At 40.0% G+C, this 19,605-nt stretch overlaps 1 protein-coding gene across 4 annotated transcripts in view; it reads right to left on the reverse strand.

Annotated features, from left to right (window-relative positions):
• Nucleotides 1-19,605, reverse strand: part of LOC124153321 (protein peste-like) — a 172,572-nt gene that overhangs the window by 24,324 nt on the left and 128,643 nt on the right. For 3 of the 4 annotated variants that reach the window (XR_006863619.1, XM_046526414.1, XM_046526416.1), the window contains 3 exons: nt 19,367-19,508; nt 8,228-8,437; nt 101-312 (listed from right to left, as the gene is read on the reverse strand). Coding sequence is in view for 3 of the 4 variants with exons in the window: in XM_046526414.1 (XP_046382370.1) it covers nt 101-312; nt 8,228-8,437; nt 19,367-19,508 (564 nt within the window). In the remaining variant the exon portion in view is untranslated. The remainder of the gene's footprint in view (nt 1-100; nt 313-8,227; nt 8,438-19,366; nt 19,509-19,605) is intronic. The other variant, XM_046526415.1, reaches the window with a different exon arrangement.

The following is a 19,605-nucleotide window of genomic DNA, read 5'->3' on the forward strand; positions in this document are numbered from 1 at the left end:
TCAAAGTCGGTAGTCGGATCACAACCTTTTTAAATGTGTGCTGACCGGGTAGTTGAAGTGCTATTGACAGGAATAACCAGAGAAAGAACATAAAAGTGACCTGCACAGATCCGATGAGAACATGGAGATGGAGTCCTTGGTGCGCCCCGGAGGCCACAGCTCACCAGCCGAGCCAACAATGTCGCCGCACTGATCCTCGTAGAAATCCGTGCGGTTGCTATAGTTCCACTCCCTCAGCCTCCCCAGCTTATTGATGTCGTCATGGCCAGTGTCCATGTTGAAGATTCCGTCGTACACAGATGAGCCGTTCCTCTGTGAAGTAAATGGAAACATAGCATTTCCTGTGGGGAAAGTTTTTGCAGAATTAAGTTTGAACAACTTCAAAGTATGTGCAGGGTTGCATTAACTCAGAGTGCATGCCGGTCAACAGGAAGCAAAGTTTCGCGCTCCAGACGTGGCAACGCTGCATTCGTTCACTGCGGCGTATTTTTTAATGCCCATATGTAATCCAAACTGCATAAAAAATAATGTATTTTCGGAAATATTGCAAATGAATTAAGAAGTGTCTCTATCAATTTTATTTTTTCTTTCGGGGTAAACTGTATGACGAGATAGTGTCTATACTTTTTTGTTATTTTACAAAAATATAAGCGTTCTAAAATTACGCAAAAGCCATTTTATTAATTTAAATTAATGTTTGCAACTTATTGTGGAAGATGAATGTGGTAAACCTAGTAGTTTTCCATGGGTTGATTTCCAAAGTTCATGAAGTTGACAAAACATCTAATTTTATGGTGCGCGGAGTCATTTATTGCACACGCGTGTCTTGATTTTTGAATGTCCATAAAATAAAATAATAAATCAGAATTGAAAATAAAATTTCCTATAAATGACGTGTTATTCATTGTTGTGGCTTGCACTGAAGTCTGGATATAAATTTGCCAAGTACAGCGGCACATCATTTTGACACCGACAGTAGGTGCTAGGAGCAACCTCACCTCAGCTAATAATTTCAAGAAGTAATTGTCAACGATGTGTTTAAATCTTTTACTCAGCGTATGGTTGACTTAATATTTGGTTTTGTTATATAACTTGCAATCGATCACAATTCATTGACTTCAACGATAATTTTAAGTTGAATAATTTTTTCGTCGCTGTGAAATTGCAATTTTAGGTATGCCTCCACTAACGAAATAATGAAGAACAATATTATTTTATCTTAAGAAAAAATTGGATCTCAAATCCATCGTGTTCAACGGGAAAACACCCCTTGTATGTAGACATAACTATGTGAGGAAATGGCATATGCAAATTCTATTAGTTTATGCTACCTTTTGTCTGGCCATTCCCTCGTACGAAGCGTCACGACCAACGACGCAAAATCCTGCGTTTCGATGGGAAAAGGGTTCAATTTTCGTTGAAGGGGACACATGTCAAACACGTTGTGGGAGATCTGCGTGGGCACCATAAGTGATGGCCATGCTGCAATTACGGATGGGCGGATCTACAGATTCTTTTGGGTCCAGATCCGCATCGGATTCTTGATTTTAGGTGTCGGATCTTCGGATATTTTCGATCCAAATGCATTTTTAATAGCCTGTTATAAAACGAAGTAACTATTAGAGTACCCCCAGGGTACATTCAACAAAAGGAATGCTATTTTGATTGTTAAACTCATTTTAATTTTTTCCTCTTTTAAAATCATTTTTGTAAGCTTTCAAGTTATTTCTTAAACTACACTATACTAATTCCTTTTGCGCCGTACGTCGGGTGGAGCCGAGGGGCATTTTCACACGCACAACACCTGACGTCGGGTATAGCTGTCGCGGATTTTTCAATACAAACGACCGGACGTCGGCTCTGGCCGACGCGAGGGAAGGGAAGTGTCCGCTGAGGTAGCAATTGTCTGCGATGCATTCAGGCCCCGTCTGAGACCCAGCTTAGCGAGTCCTTCCGGGCCACTCCCCATGCAATAAAGCCCGACCCTCCCACTCATATATGACCATCCTCACCGCAGGAGTCCATTGCATAGTAGTTACATTTTCAATAGTTTTTTCAGTGATATGTTTTATTGCATACTAATGCGTTTATATAATTTGAAATTAATTCTTAGTTTTGTTCTGTGCCCAAGCAATTTTTAAACAGAATTTTAGCGTTAAAAATAACGTAGTTTCGGACTAATAGTCTTATTACCTTATATTTACTAACTTTGTTGCTATTAATGCCAGAAACCCGTTTAAAATTCCACAATGCTTAAAAAACGTTAGTAATTCTTTTATAAGAGTAAGTAATTTAAAATCAACTACAATGTTTGGTAGAAAAAAACACTGGAGTCGCAAGAGTTTGACCGTGGATTCGTGCTATGATAGGGTTAGAGGGTGAAGTCCAGTCGTCGGAGTAAGGGACGAGTGGTAGAGCTGGGCCCCAAATCTTAGGGACGAAAACGCCCAAACAGCAACTCTCTTTCCCGAAAAAAGAGCTCCGTTGAACAGAGGGGTTTAAAATATTCTAATGCTACTCGTGGCACGAAACGTTTTTCCATCGTCGGCGCCGCGTCAGGAAAGGGACCCTTGGGAAAATTTCGCACTTTCTCGCTATTAGGGAATAAGTATGCTGAGGGAACGGTGTAATTGGGGTTTAAAATAAAGAAGAATGTGTAATTTCTTCATCCTTTCTTTTTTTCAAAATATGCAAAACATATTAATAAAATGCAGGCAACAGAGTACGGTACCAGTTGCAACAATAATGAATGACGTATGTAACTGAATAATTGCACGCCATTCACAAAAATTCTTTAAAGAAAATATTAGAAGTGACAATGTTGGCGCCTGTAACTTTTTGATTATGTGTTTCTTTAACACAATCATAAATATCACAGAATGTGCCAGCTCTAGAAAATGTTACATAAAACAGTCCATGCGAAAAAACGGGATTCTCGCATAAAATTTTATACCATTCACTCATGTACTTACAATCACTATGTGCATTTTGTTCTATTTTAATATTTTCTTTCTACCCATAGATGTCGCCATATTTCTTGAATACTTTCAACACGATAGTTTTGTTCAATCGTGGTACATGTTATCTATTAATTTCCTTACCTACGACGTTAAAGATTCTTCACTCTTGTTATATTTCATTTTTTCCTGCTTACGTTACGTTTCTTTGGTTAAATTATGGATTAAACGGGTTTTTAATTTTTTTGAAGTTCTTAAAAGAATGCGTGCAGTCGATATACCTACCTTGAGCGAGTAAACGACATGGAAAAATACAAACTTATAAGTCAGAACCATGGGTAAATAGTGAAATTTGAGATTGAGATTGTGTTTCTCATTAGATTGGTGGTGATCAAACGTTTAAAATGGTGCCTCATTTATCTCTTTGAGTGCAGTATTAACGGAGAATATACGGAATGACAGAAAAAAAACCTTTCTTTATTAATATATGGGGTGTGTGTATGATATGAAAAGGCTGAATCCGTTGGGTTTGGATAAATTATATATTTTGCATTTGGAAATGAAAATAGGTTTCCATCTTCGGATAAATTATCGACTAAATTCAAATTTTCCTCACACGCGTTTGCCCCGAATTTTCTCCCTTTCTCATCGCAAACCGACACGTGTTTCACTCGAAGATGCTTCAAAATAATTTTTTGTTTTACGAAAAAGTCTAAAATTTAGAGACGCCAGTGCAATGAATGATTCAGCGCGCCGTAAAATCAGCCGTTTTGTCAACTTCATTAACTTTGTAACTCAACCTGGGGAAAACTACTAAGTTTACAGCATTCATCTTCCCACAATAAGTTGCGGAAATTATTGGTCATGCACAATAAGATCTTTTTGTAATTTTATAAAACATAGATTGTTCTTAATAAACGAAAATGTTGAAATTGTTGCGAATGTCAATAAATAAAGTCAATCAATGCCATGTTGCCGCTTCGGGTCACTGCCACTTACTTAGCAGGGAAGGACAATCCGCTGATCCCCCGACCGCTGCTCAAGCAAATACAAGGTACTCTACCCATTTCTTGTACATTTTAAAATATTTGCTTCCTTATTTCGTTGGCAATAAAACCGTGCTTCAAGCAGTAACAGGAATTCATCTCTTATTAAGGAATTCATGAAACGTTATCCCATAACCTTACATGATAGCCTTCATTTCATGCGTCACAGTATTATGCACAGAAAGGTAAGTAACTGCTACTTCCTAAAACCGCGGTTATCGGGACATTAGATGGGGACGTTGCGATCAAAACATGCAGAGTAAAATTAATAAATAATTTTGATCATGAATTGACCTGTAATATTTCAAATCCTGCCGCGTGAACGGCGGTGAAATATACAATAATTGCCATAATATATAATAATAAACAATAATTGGCCCGGAATAAATATACAGGTAATAATTATTTTGTAGTAGGATGTATATTTGTTGCGTAATTCCGTTTATAATGCCTTTTTGGAGCTTATTTTTAAGTATGAACGCCGATGGTAATGTTCCATCGCTAATTAATATGCAAACGCATTATGCTGTTCCGCGGTCTACTGCGCTCAATCGCTCAATATTATTTTATTCGCTGCTTAATTGCTTTGGTTTTATATTGATGGTATTGCATATCTCCACCATTCGGTTTGTGCCGTTAATTCAATACAAAAATATAATTCCGGAATCTGTGATACGTGATAAAATATCGTGTTAATGTTCCCTCCCAATGGCATTTCGCATTCGCTGCTTAATTGCTATTGTATATCTCAATAATTCAGGTTTTGCCGTAAATTCAATGCAAATGCCGGAATATGTCCTTGATTTCGGCCGTCACCTCAAGGGGGAAAACATTGAGTACTTAACATAATTCGGCACTGCGCCCACAGTTATGAAAAAGTAATACCTTTTTATTTGATTCGGAAAAATTATTCCTCTTTGTCTCATTTACTCCAACTTAATAAAAATCGGGAGTGTAAGAGGAATTCGTTCTTGTACCATAATTGTAAGAAATTAAGATCTAGCCGTAATTGTGAATATTAAGCCTTATATTCATTAACATAGCCGAAGCTTTCCTACTAGTCCTGTCTCGTCTTGCCTCAGTATTGCGTTAAACTGTGGGCTCACGCAAGTAAATTCTATTTTATTAGCTATGAAGGTGTTCAATAATTACTTCCCGGACGATCATAAACTCCATTCATTCCTTACCCATTTCGACATAACTTGCTAATTTTATTCAATCCTCTCTGACCGCATCCTCCTTACCTCACCCAAACTTCCACGATTTTTACTACACCTCCAGTACTTCACTTCCAGTGTCCCACAAGCTGTAATCTTTTCCCCTATCCTATTCAAAGTCTATATCAACGACGCACCCTCTCCCCCGAATATGGAAACCTACCTCTACGCCGACGACCTTGACATAAGTTTGAAGTCCTTCAACCCAGTCTGGGCCGCGGACTGGATCCAAGATAACCTCAACAATGTTGAAGATTGAATAAAGACGTGGAAGCTAAAGCTTAACCCATCAAAATGCAGTTCGCACGAAAAACCAAATGTTAGCTGACGACACCAATCAACATCGGTAATACCAGAATAAACCGCAGCACCACTCCCAAATTCCTGGGAGTAAAGTGGATGAAAAGCCCCCGTGGAGTGCAAACAACACAACGGCGGCTAGTAAAAGGGTTGAGGGGGCAGCTGCAGCAACACACCCATTACTGAAAGCCCGCACTTCGCTCTGTAGTGACCCGGAGTTGGAGGATTTCCATTTCCAAAATATGCATAAATATTTTGTTGTGCGACGTCTTAGAATAGCCAGCTATGACAAACTATGCCTCAGGATTTGCACATTTTCACTTTGTAGGACGCCTAACCTTCCTCTTCCCCTTTCTTTCCCCTTCCTCTTGGACGAAAACATCCTGGTTCCACTTTCCTACATAATGGCACAGTTGAGATGCTATTGGCACTCAGGCACTCAGGACGCACTCAGGAGCTCACTCAGTAATTCATACTGTCACGGGTCACTCGTAGCGGTCAGGCAGCAATGTAGCCGCCAGTTGGAGTCGAAGCACCGGCCGTATGGCCCGTGCGTCCTAAGCGCCTCGCTATCCATCCGTGCCATCACCAGCAGCTCCTCTCCCTCCCTAGACTTTGGTAATGTTATAAATTTGGGCTATTCTGGACGCACATATTCACTATTACTCCATGCCTTTTACTTGAATTGATTTGGAAATTGGGTTTAAAGGAAAAAAACTTTGGGTTAAAAACTTTTAATACTTGTGTGTGATTATTCGTTTCCCGACACCAAGGGCAAGAACCCACACATAATTCGAAGCGTGCGGCCCGCGACACTTTTATAGGTGGCGGGCCGCGCACCCTTTACAGCTCTATATACAAAGAAAACCTTATAGACGTTGATGCTCCGGCCGCTCCTTATATATTGATACCCCGCAAGGGGCTGAATAGCAATCATAGACGTTCAAATACTCACAGTCATAGAGAACAAGACACTAAGGGCAATCATAGAAGCACCAGGGTACGTCCGTGAAACGAAAACCTAAAAATTCAAACACAAACAAAATGCCTACATAATATCACAAATTGTATTGCACAATCTTTAAACTGAACACAAAATATACTACTGCAGATACTCCGGAACTACAAAAAACCACTCTTCAAGTACAATAGACCGAAAACGTCAATAATGCATCCTACACAATAATGCACGAAAAATAACCGCATAACACAAAAACGCCAAAATTGCATTTAACTCGGAAACTAGCAATAGCTGAATATTGAGATAATAACTGCCCATCACAATTAACAGAACAACGTAGTGCAGCGAGGTCTCCCAAATCAACCAAGTGGTTGAGTAGCACGGAGGAAAACACTCTTCCGGCATGAAGGCCGTCCATTGCATGCAAATGCAATCAGCGCGTCGAAGACTGTCAGCCAGAAACGAAAACTGCTCTTCGACAAGGACAAGATTCGCTCCGAGAGGAGCGCAAGCGACGACAGATCGGAACGGAACGCATTTAGAATGAATGCTTCACAGAAATTGCAAGTCTAGTATCACAAGTTTCTCAATCGGCGGCAATTTAAATTTTGGAAAGTCACTTGGTTCGCGAGCACCAATGCGCGAAGATTTAAATTGAGAGTCATTCCAGGGTTAGTATATTAAAAATTAAAGCAAAGAACCAAAAAGTAAAGTCAAAAAATCAAAATGCAAAAACATTGCTACTTGCAATTAAAAAGGCAATAAAATTATTTAAGAAAAAGATGACAAATTATAAAATCTGTACAAAATAAATCTTCAAATTTAATTTTCAACGTATCATGTTTTTAATTTAGTGCTAAAAATTTCTGCTAACACAAACAACACACTACATGCACAATGCTATCATATGTGCGCAATATTTATTGCTATTTTAATGTAATTATAATGTACCGCTGGTAGAGGAGAGCTTGGATCACCGGAACGGCGCGCTGCGGCGCTTCGAATGATGTCAGGATTCACAAAATATACCACTCACTTGCGAGCGTCAATGGAAAAAGACATCTGCAGTCAAATTCCGACTACAAATTACTATTTCATTCCAAAATACCACGGCTGTGGTGAGTTGTTGCGATGAAAAGTTTAGCGATTCGAATACGTTAGGCGAGTTGGGACGGGAATCTTTACAGGCGCATAGAGCATTATTTATGCTGAATTTACTAATTAAATTCGGGGAGGAGTTTTTCTCAGATGACGTAAAACATCCTATGGTTACCGTTGTATAACGGTAAACGTCATCACGTACATGTAATAAGAAAAATAGACTACAAAGGAAAGATATTTCAAAAGTTATACTTTGCTCGTACTACCAGGAATAACAACGTTGTCTAGATTAATAAACTCATTAGCGTTAATCGCTAGAACGACTCAATGTATTCTTATATTCGTTCCATTTTTCTAACTATGCATTGATTTACCATAGGAATAACTAACCGTTGGCACGTTTGCTTCAATGTGCATGTATTTTTTGTTACCACACGTAATATTTTAATGACAGTGTGCATGTTGCATTGCGGTGGTTGGTCATCCCCTGCCAAAACCCCGTTAAGGTGGCTATACGGTGTATGATGCACAGATGTGTTATAAATCTCCATTTGGTATTTGAAGTACGCAGCCCGATTATCACTCACATCTCCCTCATGAAATTGCCAAGACCTTCAGCCAACTGCTCGTGAAGGGAATACACACCGTGTAAAACCACCCGAATCTGTCGAAGGGGATGTCCACGTTGGCGAGGGCGGGCAGCGTCTCGGCCACGGCGATCAGGGGGTCCTCGTATCCCTCGAAGAGCAGCTGTCCCACCGTCTTCGTCACCGTGAAGCTCTCGAAGCGATTCATGAAGTAGGAGAGGGGTGACTGCACGAAGAAGCCCCAATGGCGAGTCACGAACGCCGCAGTCTGCAACGGACACACACTCCTCAAAATCAACAGCCACAGATGACGACAGACAAAAGCAGCATCGGCAGCATGCATCACGCGAGCACACTCATTTTGCGATCTCTCCAATCAAAGTGAGAGCCCGTTCCACGCGACCATTTGCCGCGATGGCTCAAAGGACGGAATCTCCATCCCTAACACTTCCCCTTTCCCGTCGCCTATGCCTCTCAGTCAATCAGAACGCACGGCCGCCAACAGCGAGTGTATCGCTATGTTTTGCTTTTTTGGGGAATGACAGCTGTTGAGTTGAGAAAGCGATGGGATATGCGGTGAAAAAGGATCGGTCGTGCGATTGAAAAAAGGATGCGTCAAGCGACCACATATTTGGTCCGTGAATAGCAATCACTCGGTCTATCACTCTGAGGGACGGGAAGAATTACCTGGTGATTCAGAGCCGTAGATGCTTCGAATATTAAAAAAAATATCATTTGCATGACGACTTGAGAAAGAATGCAATTAAAACATGAAAAAAGCTATTTTAATCTGGGAATAGGTACCATTGAAATTAAAGTCTGGAATGAAAACGATAAAACAATCATTGACATTGGCGAGGAAGGGCGGTTCCCGCGGTGTTACATTCCAAATTCTCCGTGGGAATCTTTTGTCTGTCATTAAAGCGCAACCGATGCGGCAGTACACACAAAATGGAGAAATTAAAGAGAATAAATATTACACTTTAATATATTTTCATTAACTCTTCAATCATCTCATATCAGCCATCCCAGTAATTGTTGTGTCAAATTAACCAATGAATATTCCTTTAGAATCGAACCTATTAACGGCAACTAACGGACGGAAATAATATTCGTGTCATTCAGGCAATCGGAGATAACCCCCTAACATAATTCGAACCTGTAATGCATTAGATTTGGTAAATCTCTCTCTCACACCTGCGCCACCGGGTTGCGGATGGGCGATGGGCCTATATAGTAGAGGTGCAATCGAAAGCAGGTTTCGTCGAATAAGCAGCCGTGGACCAAAGGCATCAGTGTTGGGCTATCCCTGGGTATTGTAGGCCAATGAAATAATACAGATGACTAATAAGATGCCGTGACTGTGCTTGGTTAGGCAATAGTTACGCTTACCCAGAGGAGAGAGCAGAAGCTCAACTTCATATGAGTGAAGGTTGAGACTGCAATCGTGACGAATTTTACAATAACATCACTGCATGCCTGAATGCAATTACTTAAACAGCTTTAGTACTACAGCAATGGGAAGCAAAGAGGAACAGCAGCGTGAGTATCTCGAAGACTGGCAACAACACAAACTATCTATATCTATATACTATAAAGCCCCTTAACGACCACTCACTCACTCACTCACTCACCCATACAATACCACTCACTCACTCACACATACATGTATGGGGTGAGCGAGATGGGATACGACAAAAAGTCTAATGAAGACCCCCTCTTAAATTGTCTGAAACCCAAGGAAAAATTATGAAAACAATAAATTTCCAATTATTTATCTGTCTATTCAATTAAAATTGAGTATGGGGATTAGTTCAAAAAATGGCCACCAAAACCCAATGGCGGCGCGGCGATCAGATACATTTAAACATCATGGCAACATATTTCTTTATGCAAGCAGAAGGAGCAAAGTTGGAAAAGAAGATGGAGGATTTAAAACTAAAAGATAGATAAAGTAATTAAAACGAAAATATGAAGAAGATAAGGTAGGAAATTTATAAAGTAATTTTTGAAAATTCTATTTCTTAATATCTTCTTTCCATACGAACAAAAATTTATTTACAACAAAGATGTTTATTCAAACGAAAAGAGGAGAATTATAAGGCCCGTCCATTCTCCGTAGTAGTATATGGAATGCACTCAAAGAAAGAAACCTTTTAGTACACCTCTTGCAGAGCCCATCGATTGCATAATAAGAGTCATTCGTATCAATGTTTATTAATTTTACTTTCTGGTGATTATTATCTATCACTGTTATATATATTATCCAGGTATAAAAGTGAGTGAGACCATATTGCATCCACACGCTTGCCGCGTCGCCGTACTCTCCGCCGCCGCCGGCCAGAACCGGAGTCGACCGCACGCTCGAAAAAATATTTAAAATTCGGGGTTGCTAGTTGGTGCAAGGTTTTACTTTAGATCCACAATGTAGAAGCTTCATAGAACTACGTGGTATCAGTCACTTGGCGGAAGTCCGGGGTAATGTCTACTTTTTCTCTACGTTTATGCAAGAAAAATAGCTGAAAACAGGCTCCACCATTTTGTAAGATATGAAACAAAATCTTTAAAAACACTCCAAATTGAAGAAAAAGAATTTTTCTTAATATGGTATAACATATTTGTAAATGAAACTATCCATGAAACCACTGCACGAGGATAAAGTCGGCAATTTTCAAGAAAAATCGAGGGTGGTCGTTTTTCGCTAAATTTGTTCAACTTTGACCTCACATATATTTCTAACGTGAAAACGCAGGAAAAAATAATCTGGAAAGTTATGCACAAATTATTTGAGAATATGTATGCGAAGTTTCAACTTCCTAGCTGAAAAAAATCGTTTTTTTGGTTTTGGCCAGCTTTTTTCCTTTCTAGCCCACTGTGCGATGGTTAGATCTCTGCATTTCTTCAATAGTTAACAAGTGCACATAATGCCATTTTTAAAAGAAGATTCGTGCTGTTCACTGTAGTTCCTGTGTTGTTGCCGATACACGATTGCAGTCGAAAGATTTATATGCAAACCTTCTATAAAGTATAGGTAGGTAAAAATGATTTTATTTTCATTGATTGTGATAGCGTTAACGTTTTATTTTTTTACGTTCTTTTTCCGTTAATATTCTTTTTAATGTGCAATTTTATTCGTGAGCTGGTGCATCAAAGGCAGTGAATAACAGAATATGGAGGATAAGTGCAATTGTAGGACCTCAGATACCCAGCACTGACTTTTTAGTCGATCTCTCTCGCCTAATACTCACTAAAAACGCCTTCTCCTTCAACGATACACATTATTTGCAAATCAAAGGTTGCGCCATGGGAAGCAGATTTAGCCCTTCATGCGCAAATTTATTTCTTGGTCTCCTTGAAGAATCCTTCCTATCATCCTACCCACTTCAACCCTCACTTTGGCTTCGCTATATAGATGATATTTTCCTTCTCTGACCTCATGGAGAAGACTCACTGAGCTCTATCATTTCAGCACTCAATGAATTCTCCGAACTATCCTTTACTTCTAACCACTCCCCCTCCCGAATAACATTTCTCGACGTTACCATTTTCCTATAAAATAAAAATTCCATCACTTCAGTCCAAATTAAACCTACTAACAAACAACAATATCTTCACTTCAACAGCTGTCACCCCTCACATACTAAACAATCCCTTCCTTACTCTCTCTCAGTAAGAGGCCACAAAATTTGCAGTAATCCTGAATCCTTGGACATTTTTATTAATAGTCTTCACCACTTCCTTCTTCGTAGAGGATATCCTGAGAACCTTCTACGCAAGAAAATCCTGCACAATACTTACAAACCCAAAATTCATACCAAGAAACAACCCACATATCTCTCCCTTTCCACCACATACTTCCAGGGCGTGCAGGCTTTGAACAGAATGATCAAAAGCCTTTTTCCGATTCTTTCTAACAACGTCACTACTGGAAAAATCTTCTCTAGCTGTCCATCATTATCCCTCCGTCGGCCACCAAATCTGTCTTCCATTCTCAAAACTACTAAACCACTCTCAAGGTTCACCACCCGTACTAGCTCTTTACCTATCCCTTGCCAACGACCCCGGTGCAAAGCGTGCGCTATCCTCATTACCCAGTCACTTCCTGACAAATTTCTTAATTTTCCGCTTCCATTCACTCAGTCCCCCACATGTACAACTAGTAATGTAATTTATACCCTTTTATATTCCTGCCCCGCCTTCTACATTGGTTTAACCACCACCTCACTCAACCTCCGGATTAACAACCATCGAGCTTCTTGTAAACCTACTTCCCAATCTGCTTCGCTTCCTGTCCCTACCCACGCCTTTTCCCACAATTTAGAATTTGATGATTGCTTTCACATAGGAATACTTGCCTCTCTCCCACCCTCCGCCTCACCGCTAGAATTGAAAACTCTTGAGCAGTCTTCCATATGGCTATACCAAGCTTTCAACCCGCCTGGTCTTAACATGGCCCACTGAACTTTATAGCCCTCCCCTCTTTCCCATCCCCATTCCCCACCCTCTCCCTACCACCTTCCAATCCTAATATCCTCAGCCTTTGGTAATCCTCTGTCCTCCTCCTCAGTCTCTCCTTGTCTCCTTCCCGACGAAGCCCCAAAGGGGTCGAAAATTCGAAACTAACGTCTGAGGTCTCTTTTATTAGTGTCTATGTTTTTTTTGTGGCCTATCATGGCATTTATTTATATGTTCATGAGTTGGTAAACCATCCGCTGTATTTCTTTCTCCGCTTCAGAGGCGCCGATAGGAATAATAAAGGGTGTGAGGGGCGCAACTAATACTGGCGTGTCTGGAGTGTAAGTATAGAAAACCCTCCAAGAAAGGTGCGGAGGACCTTCCCAGAAAATTTGAAGATAAATGTTTCAAAATGGTGAGTTTTACGGCTCTGCGAATAGTTAGATATGTTTTATTTGTTAGTCATCCGTACCCCATTAGTACATTAGTTCAAACATTTTTCACATTAATCTAATATATAAAATTCTCATGTCACGCTTTTTTGTTTCCAAACGCCTCTGTAACGGCTGGACGGTAGCGTTCAACGGACCGCACCCTTGGTGGACGGAGGAGAATAGCAGAGAAGGAAAGGAACCCAGACGGCACAGAATCCTCCGTATCTAATTCGTATGCAGATAGTATCCATTGACGAAAAGCGACGGAGTGGTAGTCAATGGATACTATCTGTATACGAATTAGATACGGAGGATTCTGTGCCGTCTGGGAAGGGGCTCGCTCATAGCCACCCGTCTATGACGCACTTCGACAGACTTGGATGATCTGCGTCGTAACTGCCATCTGTTGTGACCACTACGCACTTGCTGGTGTAAAGGCCGCTTTACACGGTGAATGATCATTCGAAAGATCATTCGAATGATCATTCGCAAGAAATTCATACGCTGGTATCGCTATACACGGTGAAAGATTTCGGTGAATGATTTCGGTGAAATTTCTGCGCAGAAATGGTGCGCACTGGGGCGACTATCGATAGTGTATTTCGATTCTAACGATATTTCCGACCGTTTCTCACCACATGATTTGTTTTGGAACTCGCAGACGATGGAACGCTTTGTTTACATGTGCGCTTCAGTATACTTTGGTATTGCTTTGGCTTTCGGTGGTGTATGGCGCACTGAGTAATGGGGTGAATTAAAACGGCACGTATTGACAGCGGAAAACCACTTTAATAAATCGTGCGTTTTGTAATCCTGTAACGAAGTACATAATAGGTTGTTTTCGCTGCAGAGCAAAGATGATTATGCTTCAAGATAAAGTGCTCTGTAACATGATCATAAGGGAACTTAATCTTCAAATGGCTGCCCGAGGTCTTTTCCCTTCCGATTCATTAAATTATAAAGTAAGTGAAAAGATAATTTGGGGAAAATCTGCACATTGTTACTCATTCAGAAAAATCCTATCTTATGGAGACCAGTCCCGTATTGACGCCGCAGCGTCCAGGTCCATAAAAAAGAACATAATAAGCATAAAGCAAAAGCTCCTCAAGGTTGAAGGCTGGTCAACCATGAGTTTTTATGTTTGGGGTCCCTTCGGGTACAAAGCCTTCACAATGCAGTCGAGCAAAGATCACTTTTGTGCGAGAGAAGAAAGGTAACGGGAAGAGAAAAAAGGAAGCGACCAGTTCTATTTTCGAAAGAGTGCGCTTCAGCATCCTCATACTTTCTACAATGAAGTTGGCTCAGTGTCATCTCATTGCTTGCTATGAGCAGGTGAAGAAAGTGGACTGTGATATTCATGGGCTAAATTTTAGGGTTTGCCCCTTGAATTATAGGCAACCCCAGGAGATTGTGACTTCCTAGGTGATGTCACGGCTCGTTTTGACTGGAATGTGCTCACCGAATAAACAGATATTTTGTCATTAATTGGGAGTCTCACCCCAAACTTTAGCGTTCAAATCATTAAATACAGTTTGATAATTGTAAATCAAACAAAATATAGACGCAATCGAGTAGAAAAACGACGATTTTGAACTTTAAAAATGCGGAATGTTTTTTCCAAAATACTCTTTTATGAGGAATGATGTTTGTGAATTTACTTTCTTTCAAAGTAAATAGTAATGATTTAAGCTATCGCATTACTTAATATGCTTCCAAAGTTTATATATATGATCTTAAAATTCCGAGGTGGTGCTAATGGCAAGATGGACGCCATGCGCTCATATCATTCACGGAATCATTCAAGCAAATTTGGACATGCTCGAAATTTCTTTCGGGTGAGTTCCTTGAATGATTAGAGATAGGCAATATTATTATCCCATAGGTGAGCCAAGATAACGTAGCGGCTCGTGTTGGCTGGAATGTGTTCACCGAATAAACAGATATTGTGTGATTAATTGGGACTCTGATCCGAAACTTTAGCGCTCAAATCATGAATTATAGTTTAATAATTGTAAATTATACAAAATATAGACGCAATCGAGGAGAAAAACGACGTTTTTATTCATTAGCTATCCGAAATTTTATTTCCAAATTACTGACTTTAGACAGTTGATATTTGTGAATTTATGTTCTCTCAAAGTACATATTAGTTATTTGGGCTATTTCGTGGGTTACTATGCTTCCAAAGTTTTTATATAAAATATTAAGATTCCGAGGTGGATGCCAATGGCAAGATGGACGCCTTGCGCTCATATCATTCACGGAAATCATTCAAACAAATTAGAACAGGCCTGAAATTTCATTCGAATGATCATTCGAATGCTGGAAATTTCCGTTATACACGGTGAATGATGGTCATTCGAATGATCTTTCGAAAGATCTTTCGAATGATCATTCACCGTGTAAAGCCGCCTTAAGCTGCAGTTCAAAATACTTCTTGGTGAGCACACCTGTTGGACCGAATACGCCGCAATTTTGCAGCGTATACATGGACAGTGAACTGAGGGAGTTTTAGAGAACTGTTCATTTTCAAACCGGTTCATTTCAGTGAAAAGTTCTTTTTGTCAGTTCGGTTCTTTTTGACCTATCTAGTGGTCAAGGGCAATTGCACGCAGTTTTTATTTTTCCTCTAGGGCAGCTCTCAGGTTTACTGGACGGTTGACTCTCTCTCTCTCGAAACGACTCGTGTGTATTGAATATTTGTATCAACAGTAACTTTGTATTATTGGCAATTCTGATGACTCTGGTCTGCGCAAGGAGGTTTGGATAAACCTCCTTGGATATTCCAACGTCCTTGGGCCCGCATCAGAGTCCTCCGAGGGAGTAGTGTAGAGAAATGCCGTCCAGAGAAGTCTGGTCAGCGGCAGAGTTCTCTGGATTGTTGATAATACACTATGAGAGAGTAGTGTAGAGAACTGCCATCCAGAGGACTCTGGTCAGCAGGCGCAAGCTACACGATCTAGCGGCAGGGATATGAACAGCGTCATCTACCCGACATGTAACATCTGATGCGATGCTCAAGCGTTTTTCGCGGGAATGACATTTTAATTTTTTAATTAAATCTATCTACCATAAAGACCACTTACGACCACTCACTCACTCACTCATACAAATGTTTGGGGTGAACGAGACGAGATACGACAAAAAGTCTTATGAAAACCCCCTCTAAAATTATCTGAAACCCTAGGAAAAATTATGAAAACAATAAATTTCCAATTATTTATCCGTCTATTCAATTAAAATTGAATATGGGGATTAGTTCAAAAAATTGCCACCAAATTCCAATGGCGGCGCGGCAGTCATATAAGCAAACAATCATAGCAACATATTTGCTTATGCAAACAAGAGAAGCTTAATTGGAAAGAAGATAAAGGATTTAAAACTAAAAACTGATAAGGAAGGAAATTAAGAAAGTAACATTTAAAGTGTCTATTTCTTTGCGTCTTCTTTCCGTTTGTCTGTTTAAATCAAAGCGCATTCAAATGAAAAGCGGAGAAATATAAGGTAGGAAATTAGCTGTTGTTTTTGATATATTACATCGAAAGTGTGGTGGTTATTAATTTCAAAGTTAAAAAGTGCACTAAATGCCAATTTAAAAATATGATCCGTGCTATTGACTATAGTTCGTATCTTGTTGGCGATACACGATTGTAGTAGAAAGACTTTTAAACAAGTCTTACATAATATAGGTAGGTAAAAATGATTTTATTTTTTCATTTTTTGTGATGGTGATAACTTTTTATTTTTGTTTACGTTCTTTTTTCCGTTAATGTCCATTTTAATGCACAATGTTATCCGTGAGCTGCAGGAGTGAATAGGCAGTGAATAATACAATATGGAAGATAAGTGCAAATTAAGGTATTTCTTATTCAATTATTTGTCTTGCGAAAATCACGTTTCCTTGAGTGACTAAGTTATTCAACTGTGAAAATTATCGAAATCTTGACATTCACAATGTCTTGTACAACGAAGGCTGTGATCCGTTACTCACCAGAGATTTATTGCGCATTGCGTTGGATATTAAAGCTGAGATCTTTGTGTATCCCGATTCATTAAAACTTTAAATAGAGGTATTTCTGAAGTGAAATCATTCGTGATCACGATAAATAATATTTCGATAAAATTCGTCATACTAGCCCCAATTCATGCTAAGGCGCATTTGTTTCTAGATATTGATATTCAGTCCCTAAGTAATTCGCTTACGAAGGGGAATAGCTGTTACATCTTATTCGTATATCAAGAATTTGGTTGAGTTTTGTGGAAAATAATTAATAAACGTGTTTTTCATTGTAATACGTCAAGTCGTTATGTTATGATATTACGTATGCATTGGGTGTTACTGTGGAACATGGTCTCAACGTTTTTTGTATTTGAATTGAATAAGTTAGAGAAACTCGTAGAAATTTATTTTACTTTTTTAGCCCCTCAGAAAAACGTTTCTCTTTATAAATATTTACATTCATATTGTAGCCTACGTACCATGCGCTCGTTTTACGTGAAAGTGGAAATATTGCTTATACCTAAGCTAGCCAGCTACTCGATAGCCGTACTCCAGACATTGTAAACTTTCAGTAGAGGCGGTGTGGCATTTTTTAGTGTTTACCCCCCCCCCAAATTTCTGGTACCCCCCCCCGCCCAGAAATTCCTCGAACTTCCTCCGAACTTATCCGCAGAACTTCTCCCGCTAAGGTCCTGTAGCAAAAGGCCCTGTCTAGCAAAATCCTGTCTCCGGAAAAACCTGCATCCGGAGAGCAGCATCCGAAAGCAGCATCCAAAAGCAGCACCCGAAAGCAGCACCGAAACCAGCCCCGAAACCAGCCTACCTGCAATCCAAGACTTATATAGGACTACTGCGGAGGAATACTTACTCCTTGGCAAGCAAGGGGAAATCGGTGCTAAGTCCATAATATTGCACTTTGGAGTGAGAAGTTTTACCATAGTCCTATCACAACTCTCTCTCCCTCCAACACCTCACCCCACTATGTCTCTCCCCTCCTTGTGTTCCAATGAATATCCCTCTGATTCGACTGATGTCTCCAACCCAGAAGTTTGAGGGGAAAATTCTGGCTGGTATGCTGTTAACTCCAACCCAGGGACGAGGTTTTGCGGTGCAGCCTGTCAACAGGGGCAGTGGCGCAGCGGATGAATTCGCCTGGCTACCCCTCCGCTGCTTGGAAAAACCCCTCCCCTCAAATCCTGTCTCGTCTTGCAATAGGCAATCTCTCTTCTACCCGAGCCCTGGTAGTGGACGCATGGCTAGTGAGAAATGGCAAATTTAGAGAAATTATACTGCTGGTATTTAGCTGGTAATGTTTCCTATGGGATCATGAATTACTATCATTGTTTTTTGTAATTCTTCTGATTTTGAATACCACTACTTGGAATAGATTTTGAACGAAAATGCTCGTAAATTTTTTGGCAATTTTTCTTGTGAGCTGATTTTCTTGTTTGTGGAGTCTTTCCCTGATCCAGCTTGTGACCGACAGTTGGAGTTTTTCCATATGTCTGGGCTTACGTGAACAATCGACCAGATTTAGCGACGTAACGCCACAGCGGGAAGTAAATTGGAAACTAGCCTATTTTATCAACTCATGCACTACTTAAGTAAAACCTTGAGGCCGTAAAGGAATTCTACAAGTATGAAATTTTTGCTTCTTCTATCATTTGCGAGGGCGTGGAATTTTGATGGAATAAAAATAAATCGAGAAAAAAGTGCATAGGATGTTCAGGGCCGGATTTGCCGCAAGGCAAAATAGGCACGTGGCTAGGAGCGTCGCAGTCCAAGGGGTGGCTTCAGGGGCGGCAGTTCGTTCAATTACAGCAGTACTTACGTAATGTTTTCATTTTTGAAGTTACTCTCCTTTTTTGTTGCATGAATTATGGCTAGGCATTATTTTTGGAAAGGGTATTCATAAATTGTTTTAGTTGCATTAAAGTTTAACTTTTTCATGTAGTTTTACTCCAAGCTGCCTTTCTTTTACTGACTTATTTGTTTTCCCTGCGTAAAAATTCAAGCATAAATTTATGCTGGCAGCAATATATTTATTCCTTTTTCCGAATTCCTTACCTCATGCGAATGGCTATGCCTAATCATAAAAATCGGGGGGGTGGGGGGGGGGGGTGCTCAAGTGAGGAGGGGCGCCCAATGGAGAGGTGCTTAGAGCATAACTTTGGATTAACCCGGCCCTGGGGATGTTCCCTTCAATTCCAATCCTACAAGGAGAGTGTGCAAGGAAACTTCGTCTTTCGTAAAAGCGATTGAGACTAAGTTACACAATGAGCAAGAAAGAATAACTGTTAATACTTACTAATGGAGGCACGTTTATTGTAGTCACCAAGTCATCTAGTGACCCGTTTGAACAAGACGGATCAAATTTCCACGTCCTAACTTGCTGAAAGGTTACTGTGTCATTCTCGTGAAATGAAAGGTTCACTTTTTCGTGGAATTCCCTGGAAAGGCAAAATAAATCACTTTCATGCATTTTCATTTAATACTTCTGTGTACAATAATTAAATGGATAATATATGTTAGGAATACCAAAGGTCA

The sequence above is a fragment of the Ischnura elegans genome, chromosome 2, assembly GCF_921293095.1.
Source record: "Ischnura elegans chromosome 2, ioIscEleg1.1, whole genome shotgun sequence".
In the NCBI taxonomy this organism is placed as follows: Eukaryota; Metazoa; Arthropoda; class Insecta; order Odonata; family Coenagrionidae; genus Ischnura; species Ischnura elegans.